Source organism: Sorex fumeus, unplaced genomic scaffold (genome assembly GCF_029834395.1).
Source record: "Sorex fumeus unplaced genomic scaffold, SorFum_2.1 ptg000063l, whole genome shotgun sequence".
Classification (NCBI taxonomy): Eukaryota; Metazoa; Chordata; class Mammalia; order Eulipotyphla; family Soricidae; genus Sorex; species Sorex fumeus.
The window spans coordinates 72,097-91,050 of NW_026606120.1; the positions used below are offsets into that span (position 1 = coordinate 72,097).

Sequence of the window (18,954 nt, forward strand, 5' to 3'; positions counted from 1 at the left end):
TCTTCTTTTGCCCTCATTTTTCCTTCTCTAGCTTCCATTTGGCAGAATCAGTGCTGTTAGTAGTATCTCAGGATTTACTTTCATTTTCATTGCCTATTATCTTGTTTGTTTCTTCATATTTCACAAATGAATGAGATCATATACTGTCTGTCTTTCTCCCTTTTCACTTCATTCACTTAACATGACACACTCCAGTTCCATTCCAAATTTTATGAAACTGCAAGATTTTATCTTTTCTTATAGCTGAGCAATATCCCATTGTGTCTGTGTGTATTACTATTTCTTTATCCAACTCATCTGTTGTTGTACATTAAGGTGTTCTTTATAGCTCTTGCAGTGAACACAGGTATGTAGACGTGTTCTTGAATTTGTGATTTTGTATCCTTGCGATATAAGGCAAGAAGTGGAATTGCTGGATTCTATGATATCTCTATTTTTATTTTTTGAGAAGTTTTTGCGCTGTTTCCAAAGAGGATGAACCAATTTACAATCCTACCAGCAGTTCCTCTTGTTGCTTTAACACGGTATCCCTTTGAGCACCAAAAAGCAAAAAGCAAGTTGTTTCTTGCTTTTTGGATACAGGATATTCTCACTGATATAAGGTGAGGTGAGCTCATTGTTGCTTTCATCTACTTCTTCCTGATAACCAGTGGTTATGAACACTTTCTCATATGCCTATTGGCTATCAGTCTATCTTCTTTGAGAAGTATTTATTCTACCTGAGGCATTTGGGCTATATACCTGCTCATAGTCCCATCACAGAACTCACCAGAGTATACTACACCCAATTCTTTCACTATTTATTAAGTTTCTCATGATTTATGGATGAATTTTGCTCTTTTCCTCCCAAATATCTGACATCCTACTAGTATTCAGTAAGTGAGGAAGAAAAGAGGAAATTGTAAAAGGCATATATATATATATATATATATATATCTTGAACAAAACTGTCTAATTAGATCTACTGAATTAAATCATACTACATTGGCTTTGATTCTGCTTTGGTATCCTCAGATAAGTTCATTGTCAATTACTTGAGTGCTCAATGGATGTAAGGTCTTAATCATGAGTGAAGAAAAACAGTACCCTCCTCCATGAAAAGAGAGAGACGGAGAGGTAGAGACAATGGTGAGGAATGACAATACTGAAAAACTAAGGATTTCATTTTTTTAATTTCAGAAGGAATCAGTTGTCTTCTTTGAAGACTAATTTTTACTAGAGATCTTAGAGACAATGTTTATTTCACACAATTTTGTAATACTAACACTATCCTTGTTATAAATATTCTCATACAATATAACATGTAGAAAAAGCTATTTATTTATTTATTTATTTATTTATTTTTATGTAGGAGTACTGCTATTTATTCAGCCACTGATTAGCTGATTGAATTGGACATGAATTCCACCTTACAGATAAAGCTATTTAAAAGTAATAATATCTTATGTATGCTTCCTTAGAAAAATAAGAAAAAATTATCAGGGAATTCTTGGTAGAAAATAAATGTGCTGTTCTAAGCTAATTATGATAGGAGTGGAGTAATAATAAATATGCCATTACCTGACTAAAAAGTAAGAGACAAAACTGTGAAGCAAAAAATTAAATTAGATTTCTAGTGAAGGAAGCTAAAACCACAAGCTGAAGTCTGTGAAATTCTGCCAACCTGAAACACTAAAAGGGAAAAACAGACTGGATTCTAGCTGGGGAGGAAGTAGGGACTGGGGATTTCACCTAAAGACTGTGTCAAAGTTGAATCCCACAATGTATGAAGTCAATTTCTCCTGCTCCTTGATTTAATAGGGCTCTTTTCTTTCCTTTTGTCTTTGACCTTCCTGTTCGTCACCCATACTCATCAGCTGACCATAACATACAAATGTCTACCAGTTTTTTATGGTTCATTTATCCATACACCTATGACTTTAACAGAGATGAGGAGCTCAACATGGATCTGGAGCAGGAGAAAACAATCTAGTAGGTACATACGTTTGACCAATTTAGAAGTTTTGATCCACAATGCACATGAGCAACATGGTTATAGCAAAATTTAACTTGGATGTTCTGATTAAACTCTCCAATGTTACTGTTGCTATCAACAGTAGGTGTTCCACTCTTTTGGCTGAATTTATAGCTTCATACAAGATTTTGCTCTCTCTTTCCTAGGAATACAAATTCCAAGATTTTCTTAGTAATTTCTGAATTTTGGTTCCTTCATCTTACAAATCATGTATTTTTATGTAACACTATTCCCACATAATAATCCTTGAATCCTTCAAAGTGAGTTGCCATAGACCTTCTACCTTAATATGCACACCTACAGAGATAGAGGCTTAGAACTAAAATATAGGCAGTAGGGAAATAAGAACTCTTCCATATTAGATGGAAAAATATGGGTGGGAGGGCTTTCCCTGGATAGAATACAGAACGTCAGGGCAGATTTGTTCACAGTTCATTCCAGACCTATTTTCTCACTATAGACTTTCCTGAGGCGACTGTGTTCCCCAAGTCTCATGTAATCCTGGGTGAGGTCAACACCCTCAACTGATTGTGGACAACATTTTCCTTCTTGTGATCAATATTACATGGTTGAAAAATAGAGACACTTGCTTGAGCATTATATGACTGAAACATAGTCATGCAAGTTTGTAACTGTATCTTATGGTGATCCAATAAAACTTATTTTAAAAAATAGAGACTCAATCATGGAAGGTGTTACTGAGACCTTCTTTCGTCCCCCAAAGGACATTTTCCCCCTTTAAGATGAGTTAATTCACCTTTCTCTCTTATGGTGATGATGATTTATGACTCTCAGGCAGACGTTTGGACTGGATGAGCCACTTTGGAAACACTGTGATATGTTTGAATTCTACCTACTTGGCATCTGGTTTTCTTTGTCAGGGCCAGAATTTTATATCTCTTAGATCCCCAATTCTCATTATATTATGCTCATTATTTCAAGTATTTATAAAAAAAACCTCTTCCTATACTCAATGTTTCAACAATTAGTACAAATGCCTTTCTCCTGCCACTTAGATGCTCAAGCATGGAAAAGCACTGTATTCTAACATCCTGTACTTGATCTTTCCAGAAGCTGAAATTCTAGCCCCTCTCAGAGCTGTCACAGATTGCAGTCTGTGCTCTAGGGTTGAATGTGGGTCTTGCGGGCATGATGGTGGGTATCATCTTCATTATTCAAGGCCTGTACTCAGGTGCATCCCCAGATGCGAAGTGCCTTGTGAGTTGCATCCTGGAAGGAAAGGTAAGGATGCAGGTTTGTTAGATTTGGAGGTAAAGAATAAGATGAAGAAAAGTGGGAGAAGCTTGTGGACACAAATGTGCCTGAAAAGGTGTGGAACTGGGGAAGGACTTGATGATGGCACAGGAGTCCCCTGGGACCCATTAACCACATACATGTTCTACTGCAGACCTGATAATCAATGAGTAGAAAAGTGGAAATAGTAGATAACCTAGCATTCTTTTCTTTTCTTTATTTATTTAGCATTGAATCTCCATGAGATGCAATTACAAAGCTTTCATGATTGAGTTTCAGTCATACAGTGATTGAACACCCATCTCTCCTTCAGTGTACATTTTTATACCACCAGTGTCCCCAGTATGCCTCCCGCCACCCCCACCCCATCCCACCCTCTGCCTCTGTGACACACAATTTCCTTTGTAGTCTTTCTCTACTTTGGGGCATTATGGTTTTGCAATACAGATAGTGAGAGGCCATCATGTTTGTTTCTTTATCTTCTTTCAGCACACATCTCCCATCCCAAATAATCCCTCCAAACATCATTTACTTAGTGATCCCTTCTCTATTCTAGCTGCCTTCTCCCCAAGTTCATGAGGCAGGCTCCTAACCATGGAGCAATCTTCCTGGCCCTGGTCTCTACTGTCCTTGTGTGTTAGTCTCATTTTATGTTATTTTATGTTCCACAAATGGGTGCAGTCATTCTATGTCTTTCTGGTCCTCTTTTACTTAGCATGATACTCTCCATGTCCATCCACTTATAAGCAAACTTCATGACTTCATCTTTCCTAACAGCTACATAGTACCCCATTGTGTTGATGTACCATAGTTTCTTTAACCCGTAGTCTATTCTCAGGCACTCGGGTTGTTTCCAGATTTTGACTATTGTGAACAGTGCTGCAATGAACCTTTGAGTACAGATATCATTTCTACTGTGCTTTTTTGCTCCACTGGGATATATCCCCAGAAGTGCTATTGCTGGGTCATATGGAAGCTCAATTTCAACTATTTTTGAGGAATGCCCATATTGTTTTCCAGAAAGGCTAGAGGGTCTGCATTTCCACCAACAGTGAAAGAGAGTCCCTTTATCCCCACATCCATGCTGGCAATGGTGGTTCTTGTTCTTTTTGATGTGTGCCATTCTCTGTGGTGTAAGATGATATCTCATTGTTGTTTTGATTTGCATCTCCCTGAAGATTAGTGATGTAGAGCATTTTTTCATGTGCCTTTTGGCCAATTGTATTTCTTTTTGAGGAAGTTTCTGTTTATTTCTTCTCCCCATTTTTTGATAGGGTTGGAGGGTTTCTTTTCTTGTACAGTTCTACGAATGTCTTATATGTCCTGGATATTAACCTTTTATCTGATGGGTATTGGGTAAATAATTTTTCACATTCAGTGGGCTCTCTCTGTATTTTTGTCACTGTTTCTTTTTTTTTCTTTTTTTTGCTTTTTGGGCCACACACTGTTTCTTTTTTTTTCTTTTTTTTGCTTTTTGGGTTACTCCCGGCTTTGCACTCAGGAATTACTCCTGGTGGTGCTCCGGGGACCATATGGGATGCTGGGAATTGAACCCGGGCCAGCCGCATGCAAGGCAAATGCCCTACCTGCTGTACTATCGCTTTAGCCTCAGTCACTGTTTTTTTTTTGAGGTGCAGAAGCTTCTTAGTTTAATGTAGTCCCATTTGTTTAAGTTAGTTTCCACTTCTAGCATTATTTTATGTCACAATTCATTGTATTTCTTCTCTCTTCCAATGCCCCTCCTCTCACCCCTTCTGGATTTAAGGTGCTCTATCACCTGAAAACTCACATGACCCTCATATACTCTCCTGATCTCTTGATCTTTTAAAAGCTCAATTATTACCTATTGTTGGATGTTAACCCTAAGTATTTAAGCTTCATCAGTGAATTTCCCCTTTTTCCTCCCCTCCCCCCCAGAAGCTTACACTTTATAAAATGTTCTTATGAGCACTCCTAGTCCCCTGAGTTTATCTTTATCCTAACAAGAAATTGGAGAGTCTAGAAAGCATAAAAGCACGGTCTTGATGCAAGCCATCATGATTTAAGAGACAGGACAGGACCCCCATGGCGAAGAACAAGTCTGGGATTTCTGCTAAAAGTCTTGCTTACCCTTGAAGCCCAGAGAACTAAGTTTTGGGATCTTTATTTCTTACTGTGTTTATCTAAACAACTGCAAGTTATTATAAGAAGCAAACGTAATTGTTCAATATATACAGCTATAGGGAATGAGAAAAGCAATATAGATATCCCTGGGAGACAGAGAGTTAATCCTCCCAAGGGAATTGCTTCTGCCAAAATCTGTAACTGGTAAATCACACCTACATGCAGTCCTCCACCTCAAACCCTTTCAGATGTTCTATAAATATGCTAACAGCTCTGCATTAAACAGGCCTTTTTGACCATCAGTCTGGGTCCCCTGCCTCTTTGTTCCTCTGCTGGGGAGGCTGGGGAGGCCAAGAAGGCAAGGTACCTTATGTGCCCCCATAGTTCTTGAACTCACTACCTACTGAGAGTCTAGCTGATTAAGTCCACAATAAACTAATATTTTCATAGAGGCAATAAATGTTCCCTTGGGGTGGCGGGCCACGCCGCTAGCTGGGCCGTAGCAGGAAAGATGAATGGGAGGGCCGATTTCCAATTTCCGAGAGCCAAATGCAGAAGTTCCAAGATCAATCCCCCACATAGGGGCTGACTACATTCCAACAGAGGAAGAAAGAAGAGTCTTTGCAGAACGCAATGATGAAAGTTTCTGGTTCAGCTGTTTCTTTGGCAGCAACAAGTATGTTAATTACTCAAGGATTAATTAGTAAAGGAATCCTGTCAAGTCATCCCCAGTATGACTCTATTCCTAAACTTATATTTGCTTGTATCATGGTATACTTCACTGGAAAACTTTCTTATGTGAAAACTTGCCAAGAGAAGTTCAAGAATCTTGAGAATTTCCATCTTCGAGAAGCCTTACAATCTGGAGAGTCACGTCGCTCTTCACCACCTGGACACTATTCTCAGAGGTCAAAATATGACTCAAATATGAGTGGTCACTCATCCTTTGGGTCATCCCCAGCAGCAGACAACATAGACCAGGAGATGCTTCCTCTTTATGAGCCAATTCCATTTAGTGCTTCTATGAATGAATCTACTCCCACTGGTATTAGTGATCATATTGCCCAAGGACCTGATCCCATTCCTGAAGAAAGTCCCAAAAGAAAAAATATTACATATGAGGAATTAAGGAATAAGAACAGAGAGTCATATGAAGTAACTTTAACACATAAGACTGACCCCTCAGTCAGGCCTATGCAGGAAAGAGTGCCCAAAAAAGAAGTCAAAGTAAACAAATATGGAGTTACTTGGGATGAGTGAAAAATTGCATCATTGGATCTACCAAAGGAGTTTCACTGTCCAGCTTCATCTAGGTGATCATGAATCTCTGCATGCTTTGAACTCAGCAGCAGTCTTCATAAACACATTCAAAACAAGAACCTGGGTTTTTGTGGTTTGGCTTACTGTGATGCTTTTTAAAAAGATTCCAATGTTGTATAAATACTCGCCTTGAAGAACTATCTGAATGATAGTATTATACCATGATAGTATACAGTTTGTTTAATTGCTTACGTTACAGGGCAAAGATCTCTTATACAAGCTAGACTATAATGCTTTGGAGTCAGCATATGAAAATGTATACATGTTTAACAGGGGTGGGTGGGTGGGGTTCAAACATACTTTCAGTTGTTAAGCTTTACATTCAAAAAATAAAGTCTCCAGAGTTTGCTGTATTCTCAATGTTTATGGTAAATAAAATATAAAGGAACATGAAAAAAAATAAATGTTCCCTCATTGTAAGGTTTTTGTTGAAAGTTTTCCTTTTATCTAGGCCAAACTAAGATAGTGGTCCTTTATACTTCAGGTTTATTTAATCATATTTCAATATTGAGTTTCATGTCTAATAACACAAAGCAATCAAAGTATTTTGATATCTCAGTGGAAGTTAATAGCTCTGCCTTCCTTGTGTTTCCACCATTGACCGCTGCTAATTACTCCTTTAATTCAGGGACAAATGAAAGTCATATCTAGCTCTGTACTTAACCTAGATTTAAAAAAATAAATAATTATTATTTTATTATCTAATAAAAATTAAAGCAGATATATAAAACAATAGGAAATAGGGGATGAAGAATAGAGTACAGCAGATAGGATGCTTGCCTTACCCATGGTTGACCTAAGTTCAATTCCTGGCCCCCCATTGAGTCCCCTGAACTCTGTCTGCAAGGAGTGATCCCAGAGCACAGAATCAGGAGTTAGTCCTGAGCATCACTGGGTGTGGCACTGAAACAAAACAACTCTCCCAAAAGCCCAAGGAATAAATCAGTACTCATTTTAATATATCTTTAGAAAGTTATGATAGAGAGGGCTGGGAATGTGGATCAGTAGTAGGGCCTGCGCCTTGTATATGTAAGACCCTGGACTTGATAGCTGGCACCATAAAATAGCTGGGTATAATCTCAGAGTTGTAGCACCCGATCTGATCCCTGACATAGCACTGCAATAACAGCAGTAACAAGAAGTTACTATGGAGAAAGAAATTTTGAAACTTGAAAGTATCAAACCAAATTTCAAAATTTGTTTCAAAAAATTTTAATTTGTAAGTTATCAAAAGTGATAAGAAAAATTTCTTGTCCATTTCTCACAATTACTGAGACAGGAATTCTCTAGGTAGGAGCTGGTAGGGCATTTGCCTTATAAGCGACTGACTCAGGTTTGATTCCCGGCATCCCACTTGGTCCTCTGAGCATCTCCAGGAGTAATTTCTGAGCGCAGAATCAGGAGTAACCCCTGAGCATTGCTGAATGTGATCCCAAAAGCCACAAACAAACAAACAAACAAACAAACAAAACGAATTCTCTAGGCAGGGTCCCAGCCCCAGTATCGAGAAACTGAAGTATTGAGGCATTGAGGCCCTTTTTGTTACTTCAGGATCCTCTTTTTGTCCCCCAGGTTAGGATTCCCTGCAAAGGAGTAGGGGACAGCTGTGAGTCACTCCAGCTTGGCTCTGCCCAGCCCCAGTTCCAAGAAACTGAGGCATTGGGGCATTGGAAGCCTATTTTTTATTCAGGATTGCCATTTCCCCTCCCATTTGACAAGTCAGGACCCCTTGTGAAATGTGTGGCCACTCTGAAGCAAGTCCTTTTATCACCTCTTCATTTCACTAACAGCATACAAAGACATACTAACTCTAATCATGTACACACAACAAAACCTAAGAAACGCCTCTAGACTGCAAAGTTCACAGTGGGAGAGCAGCATAGAACTCCACCATGCTTAGGGAGCAGAGATGGTATCCCTGAAAATTCAATCAGTAATAACCAGCCATATAACTTCTCTGATAAGGGCCTTTAGAGAAAAAATGTTGAGAATGTTTAAGGAGCTCAAAGAAACAATGGAACAGGTAGCCAAAACCCACAAAAGGACATGAGAGCAGAAATGAAGAAACTACTTGCAGAAATGCAGAACTAAAGAGTTTAGCAGGTAAAATGAAAAACCCACCGGAAGGTCTCAGCAGCAGAATAACAGTAGCTGAGGGCAAAATCAGTGATCTACAAGATGAGATGCAAAAAATCTCCAGACAATAGCAGAAGATGGAAAAAAGACTAGAAAGAAAATTCTAATTTAGAGGCAATAGTTAAAGAAATCATTACTGGGAAGTTTCCAGACTAAAATTCAGCAATGAAATATTGGATATAAAGTAAGAAATATAAGAGAGGGACTTATTAACAAGTCATGTATATATGACATTTTAATTTATTTTTTGCTTTTTGGGTCACACCTGGAGATGCTTATCTGACTCTGCACTCAGGAATTACTTCTGGTGGTTGGTGCTCAGGGGACCACATGGGATGCCAGGGAGATCAAACCCATGTCACCCACATGCAAGAAAAACACAATCTACCAGCTATACTATTGCTCTGATCCCCTATTTATAACTTTTAATCCCAAAATAGAAGTTAATCACAAAAAGAAAAAACAGAGATAGCCAGATAAAGAAGTAGAAGCCATTTGGGGGGGATATTTGAATAATAATGAAAGCATCTCAGAAGAAGTAAATACTTTGACCTTATTTAGCATAACAATGGGGAATGGATGAGAATGGTTACTAGTACCTCTTTAGGCTCCCTAGCACACAGGTGTGGTTTGCCCCATCAAGTCCCTGAATCCCTGCTTGATAACAACATTGTCTTTCTTGGGCTTCCATGGCATGGCAGTAGGATGTGTAAAATTCAGGAATGTTTATAAGCAGATGAGCCTAAATCAAGTGCACAGAATCCCCTGTGCATCCATGTTTATTCTAGGTTACAAGAAGACATACAGTATTTCCAGTGACTGTCAGTTACCTCTCCTGGTTGAAGAAACCATAAACCTAGAGGAGAAAAAATTTCAGGATGAACAGCACAATTGAGGTAACATATTAGTGGAAACGGGTGCTATATCCTTTTCCAGATCTGCTCTCTCCTAGTGAAACCTCTGCAGAGGAAATGGATCAACAGACAGAATTCTCTCACTCTCTGGAGTGTGTTCAAAATCTCTTGAGAATATATGTGACCTGATTTAAGAATCTTATTGCTTTAAATCAGAAGTGAGTCAGAAGTGAGAGTGAGTCAGAATCCAGAGGGTCGGAGGCAGAAAAAGAGAGTCAGGGAGTCTTCAGAGCAAGAAGCAGTCAGAATCAGAATCCAGAGATCAGAGTCAGGGTCAGGGGATCTGGGATCTAGGAATGCGGGGCTAGGAAGGAAAAGTGTGTGAGATGGGAGAGATGAGAGATTGAATAAACGGCAACTAATCAGCAACCAGCTGGTCCTCATTCTTCCTTCACCTGCCAACAGCCATCCCAATCCGGTCTATACACAGTGGCTTGAGAGCACTGAATGTGGGCAGCGAGAGAGAGCTGCCCAGAGAGCCAGTGAACACATCATCACATCTCATCCTTCCACGTGTATATATTTTTACAACTGCCCCCGCGCCAGGCTGTCTTCACTGGAGCCCCTCGGAGGGGGGTGGGTTGAGTTTCCCTTCCCACCCTAAGCAGAACCCCGGCAGTCGAAAACCTCCAGAACACAGCGACAGCCATGCTCAAGGCCACTCTCCATACACTCTGATGAGCCTCACACATGAAGGAACCGGTAGAGGAACCCAGGTATGTGGGACCCATACCTGAGATCTCCAAGCCTCCTGGGATCGGGACTGGGCCTCCTCCACCCAGATTCCCCATTTTCCAGTAGTTTGGCAGTCATACCCGCAAACTCCCTCCCCCCCCTCTCTGGTGCCATGTAATCTCATCAACGACCAAGATCCAGAGACTATAAAACAAAGTTCTAGGAAGAGAGCGATGCAGTATTTCCTCCATCTCTCCCTGAGAGCCCGGCAACCTACCAAGAATGTCCTGCCCGCAGAACAGAGCCTGGCAAGTTACCCGTGGCATACTTGATATGCCAAAAACAGTAACAAATGACAGTCCTCATTCCTTTGACTCTGAAAGAGCCCCCAATATGCCATCGGGCTATACTAGCATGTGACAGGGATGAATGGAGATGTTACTGGTGCCCGCTCGAGCAAATCAATGAACAACAGGATTACAGTGATATAGTGATTGCTTTAAAAATAATTTTCAGTTGGTTGGAGAGATTATTATCTTATTATCTCATTCCTACTTTGGACAAACTTGCAGGCTATCGAATGTAGCCTGCCCACAGGGCAGAGTCTGGCAAACTCCCCGTGGCATACCAAATATGCCAAATACCAGTAACAATGATGGGTCTCATTCTCCTATAGAGCCTTGAATATAATCTCAGGGCTAGGATGAAAGAGACGTTACTGGGGCCTGCTCGAGGCAATCGACGATTAACAGGATGATGAAATGAAATGAAATGAAATGGAGAGATAGCACAGGATTTTAGGCACTTACCTTGCATCCTGCCAACCTGTTTGAATCTCCAGCACTCCATTTGGTCTCTACAGCATATCTAGGGGTCACTTTTGAAGACAGAGAATTGTTTTCAGGGGCCAAGGACACAGTGCAAAAGTTTGGAGCATATGCTTTGCATCTTGTACTCTGGCAATACCTCAGTGAGCTTGGTCACCATGTGGATATTGTCGATCATGCTGAATCCTTTTTGGAACCCGGCTTGCTCACATAGATGTCCTTCGTCTAGTGTTCTGCCTATTCTATTCAGGATAACTTGAGTGAACAACTTGTAGACGATGGACAACAGGCAGATCGGGTGATAGTTGCCAAAGTTGTGGATGTCTCCCTTCTTGTACAACAGAACAGTCCTGCTGGTTTTCCATTGGGACGGAACCTTGCATTCAGACAGGCAGCAAGTGAAGAGCCGAGCCAGTGTATTGACGAGTACTGGTGGCAGATTTTTCAGGTGTTTGGGTCTGACTTTGTCTGAACGGGGTGCTGTATGCTTCCTTCTTTACTGATGAAATGGCGTGGGATTTCGGGAGGGAAAACGTTGGGAATGACATATCCACCCTGTGGAATTTGGTATGTGGGCAGGTGGACGTGGCTATTGAAGAGATCTGAGTAGAAGTCATGGATAATCTCCATTACCCTTCTGGAAGATGTGATAGATCCATCAGGACGTCGGAGGGCAGTCATCTTGGTCTTGCAGTTGATGAAGGACAGGTGGGCATTCCGAATACTTTTCCTGGCTTCTGCCACATCGGCCAACACTGCTTCTCTTCTCTCTTTGAGGTCTTCCTTTATCGCTTCTCTGCACAGTTTTTCTAGCTCGGACATTAGCTTGTGATTGCCCGAGGCATGCACCAAATCTCACTGGTGAATGAGGTTGAGAGTTTTTGAACACAAGATCTGGCCCAACCCTCTCCCCCCCACCAAATACACAAATATGTCATGTCTTAAAAAACAAAAACAAAAACAAAAACCAAACAAAAAACAAGGTCCCAGATGTCACTTCTGTTGATTCCTATGTTTATATTTAAGATCATTGATCAGAGATCCTATTTCTTCCCGAATTTTCACAAGGAAGTAGTCTTAAAGTTTTTCTTCCACCCTGAGGGCGCAGAGGTTATCCCACAGGGAGAGACTCCTACTCTACCCTAACTCAGATCAATGATTGTTTTTCTAGTCTTCTGCTTACTCAGCACACATTTGTTTGTTTGCTTGTTTTTGTTTTTGCTACACCAGGTTGTGTTCAGGGCTTATTCCTGACTTTGTACTCAGAGGTCAGTCCTGGTGGGGCTCGGGGTAGCATTTGGGGTGTTGCATGCAAGGTAAACTCCCTATTTGTTGTACACCGCCCCCCCACCCCCCACCCCACAACCATCTCAGTACACAATTCTTACAACTCATTTGTTGTTTTCACAAAAAACAGTTACTGCCCTGAGTTATGTAGCTGGGACATGAACAGTGCAGAGAATTCTGGAAGAATGTAGAGAGTGCTGAGTGGCTCAAGAAAACACAGCTGGCAATAAAGCAACCACAAACTAGAGTCATTCAGCTGAGATTTTAACCATTCAGAAAAAGGATTCTAAGATGACACTTTTGTTACTAGTTGTTAATTTTGTGTGAAAATGTCATAAGGATAGGGAAATTCCCAAATTTTGAAGCAGTCTCATCAGAGTCCCAGGACAGAATTGAGAAAATTCCTCCCTAAAATAGGCAGGGGGTGATGGATCAGAGATCTCTGTTCATTCTTAGGTACGTTGAAGAAGTAGTGAAGATACTATTGGACCTACCTTCCCTGGAATCACTCTTCCAAATATGAATTTGATAGTCCTCTATCCCACCATGGTACCATTCTTGTTTTGCAGTTACCCATATTCTGATGGATCATTGCTCCTGGAAGTTCAGTAGGACTAGAGAGAGAGTACAGGCACTTGTCTCATAAGCAGCATACCCTAGTTTTATCTACAGCACCACTAGGAGTCATTCCTGAACACAAAGAGAGTAGTAAGACCTGAGTACTGCCTATTGTGTTCCATATTAGAGGCTCTGAAACTGTGTACCCAAAGCAGCAATAACTTATTGCCTTTGCATGCCATTTCTTGTTGGAAATTTCTTGTTGCCTCTCCTTTTGATGTTTTGGAGGGCAAATCTCCAGGGCCACTCCTGGCTCTGTGCTCTAAGATCACATACGGTGGTGTTGCACGGGGATTCGGGGGATGACTTTTCATGTTGCTAAGTATTCAAACCAGGTTTGTGTCTGTAGGTGCATGCAAGGAAAATGCCTTAACCTCCACAGTATCTCTCTGACCCCTTCATTTTTTTTACTTATTAATTTCTATATTCTTTTAGATCCTGTATTATATTTTTTCTGTCTCTATCTTTAAAATTTTTATTTATAAAACAGTTTATTTTCCTGTGTTATGTTTTGTTTATTTTTTGACACAAACTTGAAAGAGAAAGAAGAAAAAAGGGGGGAAAGAAGGAAGAAAGAGAGAAAGAAGGAAAAAGATAAATTTCTCCGAATATTGCAGAGTTTGGTATGCTGTAAGATATAACAAATAATTAACAGTAGTGATCAATTCACATGTAGATTACATTCCAAATTGGAAACAAATTTGTTATCTAGAGTACAAGTCTATCTATTATCCTGCTTAAAATCTTTTTTAGGATCCTACCAATTGATTGAGTAAAAATTCTGTCTCTTTTTGGAGTCATCAGTCTCTACCATCATAGGCCTTTCCCTTGTTTTCTTTCCTCTTACCTTACATTCTACCTGAAAATACATAATTCCCCTTTCATCACTCAAATTCACGCTAATGGAGATGTTACTAGTGCCCGCTCAAGCAAATTGATGAGTAATGGGATGTTAAGTTGTCAAGTGATCAAGTGATCAAGAGTATTGCTATTAATTTTATGAGCATAACATTCAGTATATATCAATCTTACATCCAATATTTATAGGGCACGTTTTTAAAAAATAATATTTTTTATTGAATCACTGTGAGATAGACCCTTAAAAAGCTGTTCATGATGAGGTTTCAGTCATACAGTGTTCCAACACACCTTTCCCAGCACCAGTGTCCCATTTTCCTCACATCACCCCTTCCCACCCCAGCCCCTTTCTCACCATTTTGGGCATTGTGGTTTGTAATGCAGATACTGAAAGGTTGTCAGGTATATATCTTTATCTACTTTTAATACTCAGTTCTTGTCCAGAGTGACTATTTCCCACTATTATTATCACACTGGTCTTTTAACTCTCTTACCTACTCTACCCTCCCCCCCCATATACACACATACACTTGTGGTTAATTCCAACCATTGACCAGTCCTCCTAGCCCCTGGAAAACTAGTTAATGGTTGGAATCAATCACAGTTGATTACTTGGCCATGGATATGCTTCATATCTTGTTTGTGGTGGTGATTTTAATATTCGTCAAAATGTATTATTTTAAAAGGATAAATTTTATTTTCATAAATTGTATCACATTTTAAAAAGTTGTGTAAAAAAGCCCTGTATATAATGAGTTAGAGGTGTGCTTTTTATGTTTAATAATTATGTCTAGACTTTTAAAAACTGATTTAGAAATTATTACATAATAGATTTATGCATCTGGAATGGTGATTTCAACTTCAACTACTAGCAAAATGCTTCCCTATCCTCTATTTTAAGAAGCTAAAGCACAGAAGAAGGGTAGGAAAAGAAAAAGGGATATATATAATATATATATATATATTATTTTGTACTTCATGCCAAGTATTGATCCAATCACTTTATAACCATTTTGCTCTGCAGTCTTGGGCAAAAGGAAACTGATACATTATTATAGTATTATAATTATTTTTTGGGGGATCATATTCAGCAGTACTTAGAGCTTACTCCTGGATCTGCACTCAGGGATCACAACAACTTAGGGGACCAGATAGGGTACAGGGGATTGAAAGCAAGTACTCTACCCAGTTCAATAATTATATTATTTAAAAAAATGATAATATGTTATTTGCTACTGGTGTTTGCACAGTACAATCTGAAACTTAAAATTCTGCTCCTTCATTTATACTATTCAGAGCCCAGGGAATGTTTCTCTACATCTTTTGTTTCTTCAAAACAAATGCTGACTTTTTTTTTTTTTAGTGAAACACCATGAGGTACAGTTATAGACTTATAAACTTCTGTGCTTGGGTTTCAGTTATACAATGATCAAGTACCCATCCCTCCACTAGTGCCCATCCTCCACCACCACGGGTTCCAGCATCCCTCCCACCCCTCATCCCCCCCCCCCCCCGTCCCACCCTGCCTCTGTGGCAGGGCATTCCCCCTTGTTCTCTCTCTCTTCTTTTGGGTACTGTGTTTTGCAAGAGAGGCCTTGAGTGGCAGTCATGTTTGGTCTATTGACTACTTTTAGCATGCTTCTCCCACCCTGGGAGGGTCTCACAACACCCTTTATTTGGTGCTCTCTTCTCTATCTGAGCTTCCTTTTCACCTAGCACATGTGGCTGGCCTTCAAGTCATGGAGCAAAATTCCTGGTACTAATCTGAGCCATTCCTGGGTGTTAGTCTCCCATTTTGTTGCTTTATGTTCCCCAGATGAATGCAATCTTTCTGTGTCTATCCCGCTCTTTCTGACTCATTTCGCTTAACATGATACTTTCCATATAGTACCACTTGTAAGTAAATTTCATAACTTCATCTTTTCTACAGCTGCATAGTACTCCATTGTGTAAATGTACCAAAGTTTCTTTAACCAGTCATCTGTTCTCGGGCACTCAGGTTTTTTTCCAGATTCTGGCTATTGTAAAGAGTGCTGCAATGAACAAACAATTGCAGATGAATGCTGACATTTTCTGGGTTGTGCCTCTGGTGACAACAGATGAAGCTGCTTTATGACTTGGGGAGATTTAAGATGAAGAGCTTTAAGAAGTGAAGCCAACTGAGTTTTCAAATATTTTTATAAAAAAAAAACAAATTCAATAAAGTGTCTCCATAATTAATCACTTGTCAGCCAGGCTAGGTGTCCATTGTTTTTGTTAGTTTTCTTGATGACCATATTAACCTGATACACGATAGAAATCTTGCATTATGAAACAAGTTTTATTGCTCTTAAACTTTCATACATGAATAAATAGACCTAAATGCATGAAACATGATCGCTAATTTACAGATTTGCCTGAGATTCAATAATTTAAGTCTTACAAAACACATTGCTGAGAAAACAGCTGCTTAAACCACTTTCTTCTAAAAACTCTGCTCTTCTTACAACTTAAGTTTTCTTAGAGTGTCTAAGAAATGGAGGTGAACATTTCTGTCAAAATATTGTTTTCCTCCTGAATTATGATCTTTGTTTGATTCTCTTTAAAAATGATAGGTCCTTCACGCCCGACCGAGGTCACCAGCTGCCCCCCACGAGCGGCTCTCCGGCATGGCCACGGCCCCGGAAGCACAAGGACTTAGCACAGAACGCCACCCGCTTGGAGCAGAAAAGCAAATGGACTATGTTAAACCGCGCCAGCATGCCTGCCCCGAGGGGAAAGGGTGTTGACCCACCCGCCCGCTCCTCTCTGGAAAGAAAGATGGCGGCTGCACGGGAGCCTTGTGGACAGCAGGTTTGAGCCGGGGGTGGGGGGCGGCAGGGACCTCATGGGAAGGGGAGCGTAATGGGCTGTCCTTCACGCCCGACCGAGGTCACCAGCTGCCCCCCACGAGCGGCTCTCCAGCACGGCCACGACTCCAGAGCACAGAAACCAATCTCTTAACTATCTAACTTTTAACAGAAATACTTCCAGGGTTAATAAGTAAAATAGCAGAAATCCAAAACCACGCGGCCGCGATAAACCCAGCTGTAGAAAGCAAATCATTTCACAACGCTGTTTCAGCATATCTGATTTGGGGTGGGGGGTCGTAAACTCTAAACAATAATTGTGCATCTTCTATCGAAACAATGTATCTAGTCAAAGTAGATAGAGTATTAACTAGAACTCATCTGCCGCACAGGAATTGGGAAGGGTGGGAGGTGGGGTTCTATTGGGGTTCGCGGTTAAAAATAAGTATTGGTAAAGGGAAATGTGTTTGATACTTACATGACTGAGACCTAAACCCGAAAGCTCTGTAACTTTTCCCACAGTGATTCAATAAAGAAATAAATTATTAAAAAAATAAATAAAAATGATAGGTTTTAAATAAATAGCACAAAACTATACGCTTGAATTATTATTCTTTATTGGTGCCTTAAACCCCAAATGTATTCACTCTTTAAATCATTTATAATGGAGAAAAATATCTTTATTTTGAATGGTGCGATTTGCTGAAGACAAAGACAAAGGTGAAGCACCACTGCTGGTGCTGGATTGGGCACTGCTGTAAAGCATGTCTGCCTAGAGACATATGAGGTGCTTTGATTCCAGTGCTGATTGGTTCCTTAGCTAATAGTCTCCAATCCTATTGTGCTTGAGAGCCTTCATAGGCTTCTTAATTCTTTGAAGTTGGTACAGTTTCATTAGGTGTGAGCTGTGTTGACTAAAATAAGTTTTTCTTCTGTTCTCAGATTGTGTGTTGGAAGATGGCTTGGTGCATCCCCAGAGGCCTGGGGATAGTAGCTGTGATGGTGATTCTAGTGTTGTGGAGCACTCCGGTGACTGAGGGTGGAGACACTCCAAGTAAGTGCAGACCCCATAGTCACTACCTTGGGGGAAAGGCAATGAAGGGCCTTTGAGTTTGAGTGGGGGAATCTTTGACTTAGGTTACAATCTTTATTCACAAATTTCTTCTTGGGAAAAGAGAGCTGTTTTACATTCTTATTTTGGTGGAAATAAGAATGGCTCAGAGTTCCATTTTTAATGGTAAGGTGAGGATAATCCTCATTTCAAGATCTAACTCTGGGAGTATTGTTGGGCAGAGACAGGACCACTTGTGAGTGTTCCCTATGAGAAAATACAGGATAAAATAAGTTCTTTTTTCTTTTTTTAAACCAATGATTTTCTCCGGAGAACACACCGTAGGATGTGTGATTTGCTTGGACTAAAAACTGTTGAATTTTAGGTTGGGGAAACACAAGGTTGCAGCTTTCTCAGGTGTTGAGGAAAGGGGCTTTGCATTTCTAATTTGAGTGCAGGGCCCATGGAGGCAAACTCAAGGTATCTTAGTGTACTTTATCCCTGATAGGGACTTTGGACGTTTTTGGGATTGGGTGGTCAAACAGGAAATTCAGTGAGATTCACAGACTTGAACTGACAATGGACTGAATTTGAAGAAAGGAGAATACAAAGAAGGAAAATAATACATGCTGAGGAACCACTTTAGACAGCATTAGTATCTTGCTATAAATTAGCTCCCAATTTTTCTAACTATCCATATGTAGGTCTGACATTTTTTATATACAATTATGCTTATGCTGAGTTTTTTCGAATTAATCTACACAAGCTGGTAATTAGCATAATTTAATCGGAATCCAATTGATCTAGTCAGAAATCTGTTCTTTTCAAAAAGAAAATAATCCTTCCTAAGACTGGATGTGCACCCTTTTCTACTGGGACAGAAATCAGTGGACCTCTGGCTGAGGAGAGAGATGCGAAGGGAGAGAGGCGAAGGGAGAGATACGAAGGGAGACCCTTTGCCAGGAACGAAGGAAAAATTCTCATCAGGAAAGGGACAAGATTATTTTTAGGCATTTCTGGTCATTCCCTTGAACTGCCGCGCTCAGGTGGATTCTGAGTCTCAGGTTCC

The 18,954-nt window shown here is 40.2% G+C and overlaps 1 protein-coding gene and 1 pseudogene across 1 annotated transcript in view; both read left to right on the forward strand.

Annotated features, from left to right (window-relative positions):
• Positions 1–18,954, forward strand: part of LOC130035298 (SLA class II histocompatibility antigen, DQ haplotype C beta chain-like) — a 94,619-nt gene that overhangs the window by 63,814 nt on the left and 11,851 nt on the right. The window contains exon 1 of the mRNA XM_056126901.1: positions 17,735–17,888. Within this exon, the coding sequence (XP_055982876.1) occupies positions 17,792–17,888 (97 nt within the window). The 5' untranslated portion in view covers positions 17,735–17,791. Of the gene's footprint in view, positions 17,889–18,954 lie in introns of the transcript that reaches the window.
• On the forward strand, positions 5,883–6,796 carry LOC130035304 (OCIA domain-containing protein 1-like; annotated as a pseudogene).